Genomic DNA, 18,618 nt, shown 5'->3' on the forward strand with positions numbered 1-18,618 from the left:
TGGTGGGGATTTGTTTTGATGTTCCACGTAAAATGTCCGTCAGCAATATCACACATAGGATAAATCGTAGCAGGTCTCGCGCTGTTTGAGAGGCCGTCGTAGGGACAAATATGCAAAGCATGTGTTCTGTTGTTTAGGTGGCGGACTGCAGCTAGTTTACCTGGATCGCTTTCAATAAGTGTCCCCATGCCGCAGGAGGGTTCCGCACGCCGAGGTGAAGCGAACGCCGCCCCGACGGGCCCGTCACAGCAGATGTTCCAGATGCAGCTGAGTGTCAAATGATGTTTCGGGTGGCGGCATCGTCCATCTTAGCTCTTTTAATGTGGGAGCTCCTCTGCATCCTGTCCCTGCTGGCATGACGAATCGAGGCACATCGACGGTTACACACTTTAAGTAGATTTGTGCAAATGACACTGAAATATTGACTTTTAAAATGGCCCAGACCTTTTGAAAGCGTGGCAGTACCATTTCATGTGCATGAGTGGAAATGTAACACACAATATGTATGTGAATACATCTTTGAATGCTGCGACCATACTGATTATGTTTAGTTCATACTGATGTGTAATTCATCACAGTTTCTCCAGTAGGCGCAATTTCCCCAATTTTCCACAGCCTGAGGCTTTCAAAGTCACGTCTAGACTGATGCATATATTATACCAGGGACACCCATTCACTAAGGACTGTGTCTGAGCGCGCAGCATATAAAGAATCTTTTCATTGTTGTGCACAGTTTGGTATAAATTAAACCGCTACAAATAGGGAAGGCCTGAAGAAAATAGCAGTATTGTGACTGAAATGTTGACATTTTATTACTTTAGCATTTCATCTTACATTACACTCTGTTGCACTTCATAAATAAATACTGACCTGAACTCTGCTACATTTATTTTACAACTTTATTTATGTAGTTGGGTTTTCTGATTCATTTTCATAGATTAAACTAGCCAAAAGCAGACAAAGTAGCAGTATCTTAACATGCTTATTCAGAACTTCATTAGTCTTTTATACAGTCTGCATGCAGCTGACTCCTTTTTGTTCTATTATAAAAATAGAACAAAAAGGAGTCAGCTGTATGCAGACTGTATAAAAGACTAATATGTATAAAGCCTGTGTATACTGTCAGTCGTTAGTGTTTAGATAGTTTAAATACTTTTTGCTGACTTTAAGTGGTTTTCTTAGAAGTCGGTTTGAAAGTTTTTATGTACTATTTTTATTAGTACCATATCTGCAGAAATGGAAATATAAAACACTTTTGTGGTATTTTTATTTTATTTTTTAAGTTCTTTATTACCTCTTTATTCTGAATTAACTGAAAACTCTTTTACAGTGTATTTTAAGATGTGTTTGAAAATGTAAAGACATTGTTAAAACTCAGTTAAAAAAAATTGGATGCATAAATAAATTAGATGCAGTTGAAATCTAAATGTAAAGACATTGTTAAAACTCAGTTAAAAAAAATTGGATGCATAAATAAATTAGATGCAGTTGAAATCTTTATGGACATCACATTTCTATTGATATTATTTATGAGGATAAATTTAATAAATGTCTTGTGACTGTCAAAGTTTTTTTGTGTGTGTGGTCACTGACCTTGGGGGTCAGAGTTACTTAAACTAGTTTCACCGCACTACCACGTCTATTAGCACAGTCACTGATGTGCCTTCTGTGCTGTGAAACCTATAATTAGTCCCAATATACCCTTTTGACCCTTTCTAACCGACTAGTTACCCTCGCCTAACCTTATCACGTGTCCCGGGGGTACATATGCAGTCTAAGGAATAAACTCCTACTACCTGGCTGGTCTTCAACAACCGCCGGCCGGATTCAGCTCACACCGAATGGCTTTACGCCTCCAGACCGCTGCTTATCCCTACTGGACACGCATGAAATAAAATAAATAATAATAATTAAAAGATTTTGTGAATTATTTTTTGATGCGGGTAACATATTTGCTTTGCTTTTCGTAAAATTTTTTTTTTTAAAATCGTTTTTAGTGATGCATTGTGACTCCATGTGGAAGAAATTTAACAGTTAAACCGTTAGGTGGGTAATGCAACACCACACACACACGCGCGCGCGCGCGCGAAAAAGGCCTCTACCGTTTCTAAAATTAAAACTATACCTTGTGAATGTAAATAATACACATACATAGGTAGAGTAGCATGCTGAGTGAATGTGTATTTTTGTTTGTTAAAGAAACAAATCAGCTTTTCTTTTGCTAGTGTTGGGCAGCTAGCATAAAACTATTACACATCCGGGTCCTAATTAGGTTTCTAACGAAACCTTGCTGGCGCGGCCTGTGTATAAACCTTTGTTGCAAACGCAATAACTTTAAACTTTAGTCCCCACCCAAACAAGCGAAAACAATTATACATCTAATTAGCGTTTAAATGAGTGGAAACATTATTTAACCTCTGTCACCTTTACAAGCCATTAAACAGTCAGGCCAGGCGCCCTCGGGCATCCCCCTCTGCTAAATGACGGCCGGCTTCGAGAGAGAGAAAAAAATACATTATTGAAATGAATCATTAGTTTACGTTTCCTTTTGTATCGTGACAGGCACAAATCCCAAAGCAGAATTTCCCCCATTTCAGACAGATTAACCTTGACAACAAAGCATTCCTCAGAGGGCTTCAAATAGGAGATGGAAATGACCGCACAGATAAGAGGAGGGTCACATTCTCAAAATATCGCCCCACTGTCCTATTATATATGAGCAATGATATCCTTTTGACGGGAAAACGACAAATGTGGGGGTTTTGTTTTTTGTTTTGGCCTGTTTGCGCCCCATACAATTTATTTTCTATGTTTTGATAAGTAAGTGCCTGAAAACATGAAAATTACTTCATAGGTATAGTAATAGCATGACATTCAAAATTCATTGTCTATGAGTCATACATATGCAATTTGTATCTTGTTGTATCAATAGTACCAAAAGGTTTTAATTTTAAAGACTTTTACTGCCGCCTTGCAATAAATTTAATGCATTAAACTACTAAACTGCAGTAATGTGAACAGAGCCGATTTACTCTACTTGAGGATATAAGATGTGTGGTTGATGAATGCATTTGTGTATGAGTGTGTGTTTTTATGAATCCAGGTGCAGATTTTAACATTTTGAACTATAAAGGGCTCTTATGTTTACACAGCTTCCAAGTCATGCCTGCCAGTGACTGAAACAGCAGCAGGGGACACCGCGGCCTATTTCAACAGGGCAAATCCGGTTGGAGAAACTTGAACAATGCTGATAGAGAGGAAACCCTCTTCAGCATGTGAGTGGAAGACTGGCACAAATACCTCTGTTTTTATGAATTACAAGAATTTAATGTTTATTTTATAGATACAGAACAGTCATTCTGCTTCATTTATTTACTTTGAATTGCTGCAAGTCAGTGCCATGGTACAAGCTTCTCAGAGCGGCTCAAGAGTGTTTCAAAAATCAAATCTTGACGTTTTTTTCTTGTTTTTTTTTTCCTCAAACAAAAACATTTCAATGTGTTTCGGCACACCCTCTCTCTCTGATGACATGCAAACGTCTCGTCTACCTAGAAAGGCTGATGGACTATATAACATATGGCTTTTTTGAAAGCAATAAAAACAAGGCAAATCAAAAAGTGCATCCAACACACAAAAAAAAAAAATCAATTCCAGTCTGTGATGAAAGTCTGTGTTAAGTTGAGGTCTCTCCTCTGTCCTCACTTTGCTGGCTCAATGTCTGCACTGCTCAGGTAGGAGGTGGCCTGATGTAGACCTATTGCCATTTTCAGTTCAAAGGTCAAAGCAGACCTCTTCAGGGGCCTAGAACAGATGCCCATTGTTGACGCAAAGATGCATTTCCTTTAAATAAATACAGCAGGGTTTATCCAGCAGAAAGGAGTTTCAGCCCGTGATTGCACCCTGCAGGTTGCTTAAGCCATCGACAGGCAGGATTGTGTTTCCTGTCTGTTTCCATTCCCACAGTGCTGCTTGCTGTTAGCCCTGGTGGACAGCAGTCATTATCTGGGCCCATAGTCATAGTTAGAGGGGCCGCTGGTGGCTGAATACATGTTAGTTGTGGCAGGGTTCATGTGGTGATGGTATGTGTGTCCTCTGATACTAGGTAAAGGGTAGGGTGACGGCCTGGTCTTGGCTCCCAGGTAGTGTTCATAGGTGGTGGGGTACTTGTAGGGGTGGTGGTGCAGGGTGTCCGGGGGTAGAGGGTGGGGATCTGGCCGAAGGTCGTGGGGAGGGCTGGGCCGGCCGCTTGTGATCGGGACGGCGTGCAGGCCTCCTGGGACGGGCAGGGCGGGGCTGAGGACCCGGGACATCAGCTGGTGAGCTGGGTCTGCGTGTATAGGCGTGCCGCTGGGGTCTCGCTCATATTCCCGCCTACTGTCTTCTGTGAAGGTAAGGAGACAAGAACAGTCAGCCAACATGCAAATACCCACCACTAACAATATTTTCATAGTTTCTGCACTGAAAAGCACAATAAATTACTGCAGGTACAAGTTTTTGAATACTCAGTGTTTTTGACTTGTAGGTGTTAAGAGATTGCATATAATGCTTAATAAATAAGTGCATTTTTTACAAGTGTAAGCAATGTTTAGGTAACTATGAAGTGTACACAGAAGTCTGTCACATTATTGTTTAAATAAAAAATTCTGCATTTCAGTCGAAATGTTGCAGAATAAATTCCAGACAGCAGCTTCCCAGCTTATATTTCTCTCAGATGAAATGTACCATTTAAAGCTAATAGGAAGCTCCCACTTTTATAAACATTTAATTGATTTAATTCTTATTATAGAACTACGGTAATAAATACGTCAGTCATCGTCATGTCAAAGAAATCCAATTTCCATTGCCTGCTTTACTGCGGTATGACGCTGCGGTCTGTTATAAAACCACATAAGAACCCCTATTATGTTTGCAGTGGATGACATTGACTGGCTGATATTTGATGTTTAATTAAAAGCCATCACTGGCCTGATGCTGCAAATGCATCACTGGGCTTCTGTTAAGGATAAGGTGGGGAAAGAAAAAAAAAAGAAAATGAAAGAAGAAGTGAAGTATACTGACAGCTGAAATAAAAGATGTTATTTAGAAATGCTGAATGAATTTTCAGGACTATATTTCATGTTTGATAGCAGTTTTGAAATGAAACAAAGAGCGAGCTGCAGACCTTTCTCTGTGCCGTTCTGCTGAGGGGGAGATGACATTGGGTTTCTTGTTCTGGCAAAGGCACTCATTATTGGCAGAGAGCCTGGTCTGTGATTCCTGGGCCTGGAGCAGGGAGAGTGGATTCAGTTACTCATTTAATGAATGTCAAAGGCACAGTTTCTTTATTATGTATTAAAATGATCCACATTTTAATCTCGTGGATGAAATGTACACAGAATACAAATGTGGAACAGCCGTACATTACTCAGATTATGTTTTTGTTAAATAATAAAAACAATCCTCTATAGTTCTGTGCAATTTCTCATTGCTGGTTTTAAAAAATGAAGTGATCTGAGTCATTTCCAGACATGGAAGCAGTATTTCCATTTGTTGAAGTTGTCTGAGTAAAGTATTTGGGTGGAGTTTTGCTACCTTGTCTCTAATGCCAGTGTCTGATGATCTGTTAGTGACAGAAAATCACACTTGGCTGAGCTTCAAACAATATCCAGTAATTTCTGAAATTTACATCACCTTGTGTTCTTTCCTGTGGCAAGTTCCACCCCATCTGCCCCATGTGAGACATTAAACAAGCAACTAAACTATTTTGCAAAAGCTTTCTGGCCCTGGCCTGCTCTGCAGTGCAATTTTTTTTACAATCATGTGGAAACATGCCAATAAAATGGTGGCCTAATATATTTCATTGGAAAGCTCACCAGTCCTCTGGGTCACAGTCCCTGAAGCCCTTTGCAAAGGGGTTACTGGCTATCTTCAGCTGTGTGATCTGAAAGTAAAGGGCAGCATAAAATCAGTCATAACGCTAAACACAACGCCTTTCCCGCTTACATCACAGCATTTACTTATTAGAAAGGATAGCAGCGAAAGTCAGGTGTAATACACAGAACACTCTGTCATAATAACACACACAGCTGTCTTAAATGCAGGTTTGATGGCTACAGTATCATGTATATTTCATTTATTATTATCATTACTTTTATTACTATTATTATTATTGTTGTATGTAATTGTGCTCTTCTATAGCATTTACACCCATATAATGTCATATACAGACAGGTTTGCATGTGGGGTAAGAAAAGAGTCAGTTATTATTTTTAATATCACTTTAATAGCTTTCTTATCATAATGATCATCATCATATAATTTTATTATATTTCATGTTAAATGTATGTGCATTTTTTTTTTAATTTTAGCTCAATTTACATTTTATATGGAAGTAAGAATCCTTACGAAAAGACGCAGAGCGCCTTCGTGCGTAAAAGTAATTTATTTACCATTTGCCATAAACATTCAGCATCAAAACAGAAGCGGCTTGTTTTTAGTCCGTGTCCTATCTCCGTGAGCTAACGGGTCTATTAATCACCGTCACGCAGCGGCTCCCACACACTTGGATTCGGTGTAAATAGCTGAAAGGAAAACTGAAGCCAGGTTCCTTCTATCGTCGTTATGAGTCGCTCCAAATAAGCGATGAGCGCACTGATGTTTGAATCTAAACAGACACGGGGACTGATGGAAAACAGAGTAGGGAGCACGCGGGGATGGGGTGCAAGCTGAGCTCACAGAGCAGAGGCAACATTTGGGCGAAAAAAGCGGAATTATTTTTTATTTTTTTACGCAAACGCATAAGACAGCCTCGATTAAACAGTAGTTAAAAATACACATTTTAAAGTCTTTAGTTACTGAATTCGGTTTAACGTAACACGCTTACATTACCTCTCTGTGCTGATACGTTATTCATGCCATAACTGCACTGCGCGCATCATGTTTGAACAACACACGGTTTCTGTGTGCGTTTAGTTGCTGGCTTCTCTTGCACGACAGACCGTATTTGAATTTAGATGGAGGGTCATAAAAGTCGCTTACCCTGTGGTTCTGGTACGCTGTGACCGCTGTGAAGCGGGTTTCCTCAAAAACAAAGGTTTTGTAATTCTCCTCTGCGTATTTCTCGCTGTCCTTCCGGGGATCCACATAAACCACATGAAACCTGGGCTGGTAGCGGTGCATGGAGTTCAGAATGATCTGTAAAAAAAAGCAAAGCAAGCCTGCTCAAGGACCGTCGACTTAAAGTGTACAAAAAGATCATCTTTGATCGCATGCTTCAGAAAAAACCCAAAACAAAACATGCGATTGAAAATGATCACTGACGAGAGATTTAATGAATAATTAAATAAATAATCGACAATGTTAATTTAAATTGCACTGGAATAAGGTAAAACGTGGTCAAGACCAAATGAGACCCGGGTTCGATCTATGAAACGTTTTTACCGCGTCGGCCATCTCCACGATTGTATGAGCAAATTTGGTAATCTAAATAACACAATACCCCGAGGGAGCCTGGGTCTCCCCTTAAAATCCGTTGGCATGCAGATACAGTTCTAGCTAAACAGTAATATTGTAAATATTTAAGGGCCGACTGAGAATATATCATGTGGATGGCTCTCATTTAAACACCGATTAGGCAATAACAGAAGAAAACTAACTTTCTGGTGAATCCTCGGGACACTCGATCTGTTACAGATCATTGTTTTTCAGTATTTGCTTAAGTCCCCCAAACTCTCCTGATTTTACATCTAATGCAAAGACAAGGAAGGGTGGTGGAAGGGTTTGAAATGATTTCCAGTGGTGAAATACTCAACTTCCTTTCAGGGATTTTTGGAGGAAAGCCTCGTGTGCGGTGCCGTGTTTGAGGACAGAAAATAAGCGTTTGGCAAAATCAAAGTTTTAGAGAAAATATCGTTTTTTTAACTACTACAAAATAACTTATATCGATCAGTTTTAGGGGAAGAAAATGTATCTCTCTGTATTATTATTATTATTATTATTATTATTATTATTATTATTATTATTATTATTATTATTATTATTATTATTACCGGGATTTAAAATAAATACATAAATACAACAATTCTTTTGATTTTTTTGTATTTTGACCGCTTAATGTGGAAATGTGATTTTATGTTAAATTATGCTCTCTAATTAATCAAACAGGCCATCATCTATACTATCACTGTAATCAAATAAATGGTTTTATATTTTTCTTAAATGATTTTCTTAGGGGGAAGAACACTTTATCATTTAACGAGAACTCATGAGGACAAAGTACCCGCTCGCTGTGTGATTTTTCTGGCCAAGCTTGGGCCTCTTGAGCACTCATTTAATTCCAGTTTTGTACTCACATGTCCGTTGTCATCCAGAAGGTTGTTAGTTAACTTTAGTTTATCAAATGAGACGATCTGCTTCATCCACTGTGCGCCTTTGGCCGGAGAGTCTGGGTGGTAATGGACCCTGCCCGGTGTGGCGGGATCAGCTTTGCCTGCCACCAGCCACGACGAGCTGTGGAAAGCATACCTATGAGGGCCATAAAAGGAAATTAAGACCCAAGGTTAGAAGTTGCTCGCTTAGGCATGCAAAGTGTCTATGCATGTGTTGGCGTGTATGAAGAGTAACGACGCTACATAACGCTACCAAACGCTTTAAGATAAAGGGAAAAATAAGACACTTAATTGATCGTTAATGTCAGTATTTAGTCACCAACATGTTTGCAGTATAACGTGGATAATTGTTGAAAAGGATGTGTCTCATTGTTAAGTTCTTAAGTTGTGTTTTCCAAGTTTTTATGCTCATTTTGCTCGGTACCCCAGGGTGGGTCTTAAAAAACCAAGACAAGCACAATGTTTTCCTGTCCCGCCCTGACTGAAAGCGGTGTTTTACTTGTCTGAAGACACATGAAAAGTTACCTGTAACGTTTGTCATCTACAGGCAGGAAGTCCATCAGGAGCATGTAGTCTGCCATGGGATCCATCCCAAATATTTTCACTTGGAAAGTTGGAAACATTCTCCTGACAGAGGAAGAAAAACACGGGGCGACTGTTAAAAAGCAGCAGCTTTAAAGCGGCTTTTAATGCTTTACGCGCTATTTTTCTAAAACTAATCATCAATGTGTGTGTGTGTGTGTGTGTGTGTGTGTGTGTGTGTGTGTGTGTGTGTGTGTGTGTGTGTGTGTGTGTGTGTGTGTGTGTGTGTGTGGACGGTGAGTTAGTGTAAGTAAACAAATGATTATGAACAAGTGTGTGTGTGTGTTTTTTTTAAAGTGTGCAGTTTGCAGAAAGAAATGTTGCTCGAGCTTATTTTTGCCCGAGCTCGAGGCTACAACAAGGTTTTTAAGCTCTTGGAAATGACGTGATTTAGCCCGTGCGTAACCGGATAAAAAGTCTCCCTCATCTCAACGGAACTTTGCGTTTGTTGCCATTTAGCTGCGCTGTTGTAACTTCTGGCTGTAACTTCTCTCCTGGTTTTTTGATGAATTCCAGAAACATGAAGATCTAATCACATGTGAATACACACGTGCTCATAAGCGTCACGTGCTTTTTACAGAGTACGGTTTAGAGTTTTTGAACTTTCCATCATCTTGACTATAGGAAAAATAAATAAATAAATATATGTATATATAAATTGAATCTGCAAGCAACAACAAGAACACTCCTGCATACTGATCCACTGATTATGTTATTTTCTTAACAATCATTTTCTCAGTTGACAGCAGAAAATAGGCCGAATCCCTTTTGTGTGTTTTGCTCTGCGTTTTAGTCTACGCTCTGCCCCCTGCACTGTGGCGCTTGTTTTCTCCCCATGCACTACACGGGTTACTATGTAAGAGAGATCCATATCCTCCAAGAACATGAGCCGAAAGTTGAGTAATCCGCCGAGACAGTGAAAGGGATCCTAAAATCAACGCTCAATTAACGTCAGTGTTGTGGCTAGGTGAGGCTGAAGGAGCTTTTAAAGTGCTGTGCTGCAGATCTCCTTTCTCCTGTCACGCAGTGCACGGCGTGGAAACTCAACCCACACTTTTAGGATTTGAGCAATTATGTCATGCCACTTTACATAGATGTGTTTTTTAAAATAAAATAGGAAGCATGGTTAGCACGATGAATGTTAATGTGGAACACTATCGGCTCTTCCTAGGGGTCAGAGGTCAGGAGAAATGTGTTTTGCCTAAAGAGACAAGAAGAATGACGTGTTTTTTCAGCACATTTCAATAAATGATCATATTGTGTTTTATTAATAACCAAATCCAATAGATTTTAGTCCATTAAATGCAACCAAAACTGAGCGCGTGGAGCGGCGCTTCCATAATTTTGAAATCGAAGAAAAAAAGAGAAGAAAAGAAAAGAAACCACTGTAATCGGCTTGTAGGATCTGATCCTACATGTAAAGACTCATAAATTAAAGACCACAATGTTTTTTTTTATAACAGCAGTGCGTAAAATTGGGGCAGGATGAGGGCGAAGAAGCCCAGGAGAGTCACACTTATCCTTATTAGATCTATAAAACGCAACTGGATGATGGTGTTTACAGCCGACACACACACACACACACACACACACACACACACACACACACACACACACACACACACACACACACACACACACACACACACACACACACACACACACACACACACAAATACAAGCCTCCTTGTATTTGACCTTGTTTTTGAAACATCTCCAGAAGCTTAAAACGTGTTGTTTGTTTTAAAAAACCGAAGCGAGAAAAAAAAATACATTTTCTAAAGCAGTATGATTTGATGGACAGAGACGTGTGAAAAGTCCGCTGAATATTATTTAAAAAACATCACAGGCCTTCATGTGCATGGCACAAAGTGATGTTTTGCGTCAGCTGCCTGAGCCCATGACGTTATTTAAAGTAGGAAATTATATATATATGACTAAATAGCAAGAGTGAAAAAATATGGAGTATTTTCTTAATGAAATTGTTTTTATTACATTATATAACTTTATTTTCTAGTCTATACTTACAGTTGCTAATCTGCACAGACATTCGCAGAAAAAATAGTTGCTTATCTTTTCCCGGTTTGGTTCTTTGCTCAGATGTTTCAGTATATATTAAAGTATTCTGTCCTATATTATTTTTCGAGTCTGCATGAGGAGAAAAATAACTCCAGCGCCTCTGGCCTGTGTGTAATGGGTACTCACCTGCCGGCCTTGGTGACGATCATCTCCGTGCCTAGCTGGTTAAATTCATCCCATAAAGCTTTCATCTCCAACTGAACGTTAATGTTGGCAACTTTCGGGTTCTTCTTCACTATAGTTTTGCTGTTCGGCGTAGAGTTTGAGGACGATGAGGAGCAATTGGCGGTCCCGTTGTCGTTCGACGGGGCCTGGCCCTGGTTGGATCCCGGATAGTTGTAGTTGTGTTGGGCGGCCGGGCAGGGCTCGAAATGGGACTCATGCTGACTGTAGGGGTCCCCGGGGGAGGGAGAGAGGTGGTAGCCCCCCGGCGTGTTGAGGCTGCTCAGGCTGCTCGTCGTGAAGGCTGCAACATCGCAAAAATGGGACAGCTGCGTCAGCCACGGACTGGATATGGCTGAAATCATCCCAGAAAACTAGATTTTACTAAATATGCCTTTCACTTCAAGTCGATTATAACACAGAGTGAAAAACAGAAGCAGGATTCAGCGATCCCCAGAGGAAAGCGTCAAGCACGAACGCACTCGTTTCGGTTTAAAAAGTTTCCGTCTCGGCTGTTCGGCAGTCCCTGAGGTTTCATCCACTGCCAGCATACTACGGGCTGCCTGATCTAAAATAGGAGACCTCCGAAAAGCAAAGAAAAGAAAAGTTTTCCCCAAAAAGCGGTGCGGGTCCCGTAGAATCTCCGAACTATTCGAGGAAACTAACTCGGAGTGCGCATGAATTGGTTTTCGCTCGTGATCGATCGCGCTGTGAGCGGCCTCTGTTGTGCGCTGCTGCAGTGTGTTAACACTGCACACCAGTCTCCTCTCTTATCTGACGCAGAGGGCCTCCCCTTTGCGATAAAACCGGTTCTTATTTCTATTTAGATAAGGAACTGCAGGTAATGTGCCTTTTCTTCGCCTTGCAACCAGACTGATTGACAGAGAAGTGCGCCCCTTTTTAATGGCTTTTCCGGCACCCATTTAACTTTTGGATAAGGATATCGCCCACATCACCCCCGTTAACAAACAATGGAGGATGTGCCAGGCAGAGGGGAGTGCAAACGCTCTACAAGGTAAACACACATTGATTTGCATGAACAAACAAACAGGCAGCAGGTGACTGCAGCCCTCTCCTGATGGACAAATAGACGCATGGGATGGATATACAGCCCCCCACCCCCCTCCAAGCTGGGAATGATTATTATAGTCTGTTTTTACCATTACGCACGGGGCGCCCGTGTAAACCCTCCTCCTCTTGGCTTCATGCTGAATGTATGTGATTCTGTCCACGAATTAAAGTTGTTTCTTGGTACACCACTTTGGGATTTTGGCACGTTTGAACCCCCCCCCGCTACCCACATTCTGACTGTTTTGTTTCCAGACTTCTCCTCAGTGATGGTGAACACGGCGATTAAAATCTGCAGAATTTTTTTTCACAGTGGCTCAACTCTGTGACACTTAAAAAAGAAAACAAAGCTGTAATTTCCTTCCATACTTTCCAAAACAACGCACTCATGCGCGGTTTTGCGCATTTCAAAAACGTCGGAGAATCAGGCAAACCCAAAGTTGCTAGGGGGAGAATTTCGGGTGAGACGTACACATGCTACATCAGCAAACACAATTACCTTCCATTTCCCGGGTGACAGTGCTGTAGTGCATTTTAAAGGAACTGTGGTTATGCAGGTCTGACTTGTCCAGGCCGGTGCCGTGTTTTTCAAACGCTGCGTTTCCTGTTTGCTCTGCAGCCGAAATCAGAGAGGCAATACTGAAAGCATTTGCCTTTGGAGAGAGGGGACCGCCGTCGTCCATAGGCAAGAGATCGAGTCGTTAAAAGCCGTCCCTCCTCCTCCTTTTCCCCCGCTTTCCAACCGCGCAGAAAGCAGGAGAAGGCTGTGCACAACGGAGAGGAACATGCGCTAAAATTTGGGGGTGGTTTCTCACATTCCGCCACTGGCTCTCCGTGGGTTCTTATGAAGGTTTTCCCACGATTACAGTGAAGACGCCAAAAAGCCTGGCGATGCTCCGATTTGCGTGACGAACCCCTAAACGCGTCCTGGTGTCAAAGCATAGTTCATCCGCTTAGAAGCGAGAGAGCGGAGTTTCTCCTCCGATCGCTGGCGGGGTGGTGTCATCTGAGTCCTGCCTTGAGGAGAAGCTACTACTGCTGCGAGAATGTCAAAAGTGAGCGAGATCCACGCCTCCCCTGCATCACTGTAGGAAAAAAAATGTGCGCGCTCTACACTCGATGTTTTATTTCAATAAGACCTTGTCAGTCATTTGGATTCGACTCCAACGTCACCGCAGTGTCCCGTCTTTAAAGAGCGCCACTTTTCCAGTAAATTACGCGTATGTGCCGGCGTGCGCATACTTAGATTTCTCGAGAGTTTGCGTGGAGCACGAGGAGCAATAACAGCTCCAAATCTGATGAGTGCTTTGTGCGAGGGTTCAGATCCAAAATGCAGTTTTCTTTAAAAAAAGAAATATGGAGACAAAAATAAATATCAAGTAACCCACACATCTGACTTCTTTCTCAGATGCTTTGAACGTTTAGTGAGTCAAAAAAAAAAAAAAAAAAAAAAAGAAAAGAAAAGAAAAGAAAAGAAAGAAAGAAGAAAAAAGCAGAATATAACGAGAATATGTTTTAATCCAAGCAATTATTTATCTGAGAGGCGCAGAGATGGAAACCAGTCAGAATGCAGATGCACTTTTGACTTTTGAGGAGTGTCCAGCCCCTGTGTGCACACATTTTTCCCCAAAAGCCATCACATTCAATTAGTTTCGTGTCAGACACACCTGGATATACACGACACAGACTCGCAGAAACAGCACCCTTGCAGTCAGTAAAAATGAGAAGCATACACACGTGGCATTTCAGGCTGGAGTTGGACTTGACCTCTCCACCTCCCGCCTTCAGTCTCGCTTTGTTGGTTCTCAGCTTATCGAGGTTCAACTTTAATGTGCAGCGACTCAAGATGTGTTTTGCTGGAAGCTGGTGCGATAGCGACCGGATAGAGTTTAATTTACACTGGAGTCAGTGAATTAAGCGCGAAAGCAGCAGCGGGGTTCTAATGGGATAAAGCAGTTAGAGGATTAGGCCTATTTGTTTTGGATGTTTCTCCATGGGAGGCAGGGAGCATAAATAAACCCCTCCTAGATAGATAGATAGATAGATAGATAGATAGATAGATAGATAGATAGATAGATAGATAGATAGATAGATAGATAGAAATCGAATTGGTTGATTTATTTTGCATTGATCGCTGTCAGAATATTGTAAACCATCACCCACATGATGTATTCCTCCCGGCAGTTTTTTGTTTTTAAAATCTGATATGATGCCATCGATACCGGCTCACTTCATCATTGCCAAGTCGGAAGCCTCCTTTGTAAATAGTTAGGTGATAACAGACAAAATACAGGAGCTCAGCGAAATGGGAAGAGACTGTGTCGGAATTCGCTCAGCCGAGGCACAGTGGACTCAGTAAAATGTGAGCCTGAAGATAATAATAATAATAATAATAATAATAATAATAATAATAATAATAATAATAATAATAATAATAATAATTAATTCGCCCAATACGGGAATATTCAGACCAGCAACCCAAAATAAAGGCATAGCAAACTCTTGCTTGAGTGAATAAAATGCTGAATTTGAAGCTTCAGGGCGACGGAAATTGGGATTTTTATTTTGCCTGTGAGAAAGAGATAAACTCATTTTTGCATCGTGGAAAAAAATAAAAATACCTGCAAACTTTATGTTAACAACAACAAAACAAGATTTTAACGCTGATGATCATAAAAAGGCAGCCAGGCTGACCAGAGTTTAGTAGTTTTCCCTTTGTTTTGTGTTGATTTTAAGCGGCTTTACGCGTTTTTATTGAGTTAAACGGAGCTTTGTGTTTGGACTCTTTGGGCCTTTTTACTCTGTACTCTCTGATAGAGTCTGCAGACTCTGTCACGAAGAGTTTAGCTCATATGGTGCAAAGCTGACATCTAGACAAAGTGAGCAAAGTATGTAAACAGCTCCGGCAAACAGCTCTCACTGATTAGAGGATGCAGGCCCGAACAGCATTTCTCGGCCCACTGGCTGATGGATGCAGAACAGGAATATGTGACATCAGGTAAGGTGCTGTTGATCTCTGAGGATAAAATCACTTTTACTCAACCCGGAGTCATTTTTTACTGAAAAGTCCATGAAGGAAACGATATTTTCTACCGAGGCCAAATTAGGGACTAAGTGCTGTAACAAAGCATCTGAATGAATTTATAATTGTAGGCTCGTTGTGGAAATTAAAGGCCATTCTTGGATTTGGTGATTTGAAAGTTCCTGAAAAGACATTCAAACATTTTACTTTGGTGTTTGACTTGAAAGTACTCTTGATACAAATAAAAACACGTGAATTTAATATTTTTTTCTGTAAGAAAGAGCTAAGTGAACTTTGAATTTTAATTACGCATGATGGCTCTGCTGACACGGAGTAATTCGACATTTTCACCTGGAACTCTTTATTTTAAAATTTTATTGTGGTTAATTAATGCACCGCAAAACGCATTCATGCTTTAGACTGCGCTCCAGTTTTTCCTCTCATTAATACAGGATATGCTTACTTCAAAGTAAGCACAAGTAAGCATACCCTGCATAAAGGTGTAAAGCTATTCTTATTTCTGTTAATGAAGAGACAATAATGATTTGGGGTATCAAAACCACTCTGGTGATGAGTGCCACTTTAAATTCAAATCATAGTTTTTTTTTTTTTTAATAATTTAAAAATATGTTTGCACTTGCTTCGGTCCTATTATTTACCTGATCTGCCGTTGTTAACCTCCAAAGGTGACAGAAGCCAACAGAAGGTAAACCTAGAGAGACTTTGAGCCAGTTGCCGTGCGTCTTGACGCACAAGAATATTCGCGCAAAAGTTTTCCGATAACAATTTTCCAGGATGGTGTGATTGTACTTCTGTCTCAGCGACAGTGCTTCTACACGTTTGGGCAATCAGTCACTCACACACCGCACATATTTATGTTGTCGGTGGTCTTCCTGATGGTCTCCTACAAGAGAACCGCTGGCTTCTGTTCCTCCAGTAGGAGAGGCCTGTGTGGTCCTGTATGTCCTGTTTGTGGTAACATGACAAATCACCAAACCACAACCTCTTGCCCGTGCCTCATTAAATTGCACAGATCCATCGTGAAGGCATCGATGGTTGCTATTTTCGTGTTATTAGTAAACAGAGATGTGATTGGGTCGTCGGGATATCTGCATGGACATGTGGGCGCGCGCTGTCTCCTCTGCGTCTTTCTGCTCGATCCCTCTGCTTCTCCCAGACACTCAAACTAAAAGAGCTTATCATCTCCTCTGATGTTTGTACCTGTGTGTCGTGGAGATGTTTAATTAGGCTGTCTGTGCCGCAGTCAGCCTGATAAGATTATTATTTACGCGCTCATATTATTTGACAGACAATAAATCATAGCATCTTCCGCTGGTTATAAAAACAAACAAACAAACAAACAAAAACACAACAAACAAACAAAACAATGATTTGCACATTCTACCCGAAGCTATTGAGACCTGTGGAGACTCCACGTATAAAACTCCGTGCTATCTAAATAATGGTCAAAATCTCAGCATATAGAGAACTGAGTGAGAGGAAATACGCCGCTGACCGCTAACAGCAGAAGGCCCGGGGTGTCCACGCTCACCGCGGGGCTTCAGGGAACGCACAGAGGCGCACTTTACGCAGGAGGGAAGACTAAAACATGCCTCATATACAATCATGACAAGGAAAACTCATGCAAATAAAGTTCTAAACATAAATAAAATGAACTTAATTTAACTGAAATAGAATATATTTATTTTCAACTCCCGTAAAATAAATATAAGCAAGCGAGCCGTTGATTAAACTTATTCTAGAAAAACGCTCTAATTTATGATTTTTGTGTTAGTTAATATGAAATACATGTATTTATCAATAAAAACAGTGCAAGTAAATGTTATAATTTGCTACCGGAAACTCTGATGGTTATTAATAGGGCTAATAATAATAATCCCCCCCCCCCCCCCCCCCAAAAAAAAAAAAAAAAAAAACCAACAAAAAAACTAAACTAAACTAAAAACACACATTTCTTTTGCTATAATATAACCCAAGCTTTGTAGGAATAACTCATCATAATGCGATCTTTTTTCGGTTAAGTAATCAGATAGAAATTTATTATTATTATTATTATTATTAAAGTCTCTCATGTAAAACATTAAAAAGGGACATGTTGTTTGTCTTTTCAGTCGATGGAAACGTTCTAGTTTCTTACAGCGCTATGGTCTAATTTTGTAGGCTGCTTCAGTTTGTGAATGCCTCCATTTACTTGTACGGTTAACAAAAATGTTCCCCCTTTTCCCCTAAATGAGCTGGCATTTTGAGTTTTTTTCACTGCAAAAAAAAGTCCAAACATTTGACCACAGCGATGAATATTTCTCTTATGTCCATCATAATTTTGTTTTTCATTGGGCTATTTGTAAGTCCGTTTCTAGGATCTGTCACTGAGTGGTTAGTTGGATATTTTGAAGCCTTTCCCCCGTGGAGTCGTTCTGTTGGCATTAAGAATAAATGAGAAAAATCGTTGATATAAACTCGTTATTATGTGCACGCAAATTTAAAATCGTATTGTTACGATTTTAACAATGGCGCAATGTGGCGCTTAAATACCGACGGAATTTTGCGCTCATGCGGTGTTCCAGATGTTAGCAGAGCTACCGCATCCTCCAATAGCCTTTCAGCCATGCGTAAAGGCGCACAGTAATGGAAATATGCCACCAAAGCAGTATTGCATAAAATGTAATCTAATAACATGCAAAGTATAATAAGACGTGTTCCTTCCGTATCTTATGTGAATTAATTTATTGTGAATGTTTTATAATTGGTAGAAAATCTATTTGTCTTTTTTGGGGGGCTCTTTCTTTTCTTTTCTTTTTCTTGGAACATTACACTGAATGCTTTAGTTTTAAAAAAAGAAGGAAAAAAAATGAGCACATTTCCGTGCTGACATATTAATGTGCTTTTCCTGTCCAGCCCTGTTCTTCTTTGTATTTGGGGTCATCATAAAAGCGTAAAAACACAATGGAAACGAACTCAATGGCCGACCAAAGGTGAAAATCATGATTCCTTCAGTCCCAGGCAAATTCCAGAATATATTCCCACACTTTGGAAAAACAGACTATAGACTTTATTGTTAATATTCATGGCAAATAAGAGGATGCAGGTAATTGTTTTTTGGAACAGCTTAACTTAACAGGTGTTTTAAAAAAAATCTTCCTACAGAATACATGCATTGCTTAATAGATTCTGACGTTTGACATCCTCATTTCCCGTTCTGTTTGTCCAAGCTGCCAAGCATGCAAAATTAAATAGAAACAAAGGAAAAAAAAGCACAGTTTTGACTTTCTCCCTCCCCCCTTTGCAGTTGTCTGGGGAAATGTGTGCCAGTGCTATTTA

The 18,618-nt window shown here is 40.3% G+C and overlaps 1 protein-coding gene across 2 annotated transcripts; it reads right to left on the bottom strand.

The window, feature by feature from the left end:
- Positions 1–3,305: 3,305 nt before the first annotated feature.
- Positions 3,306–13,349, bottom strand: tbx1 (T-box transcription factor 1). 2 transcript variants are annotated; one of them, XM_080894445.1, is made up of 8 exons: positions 12,757–13,349; positions 11,154–11,544; positions 8,892–8,993; positions 8,331–8,502; positions 7,018–7,173; positions 5,853–5,920; positions 5,162–5,262; positions 3,306–4,381 (listed from the first exon to the last, which is right to left on the bottom strand). In XM_080894445.1, exons 1-8 carry the CDS (start codon positions 12,938–12,940, stop codon positions 3,999–4,001), a joined length of 1,557 nt encoding a protein of 518 aa, XP_080750571.1. In that variant the 5' UTR covers positions 12,941–13,349; the 3' UTR covers positions 3,306–3,998. The 2 variants fall into 2 exon arrangements, with proteins under 2 accessions (XP_080750571.1, XP_080750572.1); XM_080894446.1 differs by having other exon boundaries at positions 11,154–11,493; positions 12,757–13,348.
- Between the last annotated feature and the right edge of the window lie 5,269 nt (positions 13,350–18,618).

The sequence above is a fragment of the Rhamphochromis sp. 'chilingali' genome (assembly GCF_963969265.1).
Source record: "Rhamphochromis sp. 'chilingali' genome assembly, chromosome: 10".
Classification (NCBI taxonomy): Eukaryota; Metazoa; Chordata; class Actinopteri; order Cichliformes; family Cichlidae; genus Rhamphochromis; species Rhamphochromis sp. 'chilingali'.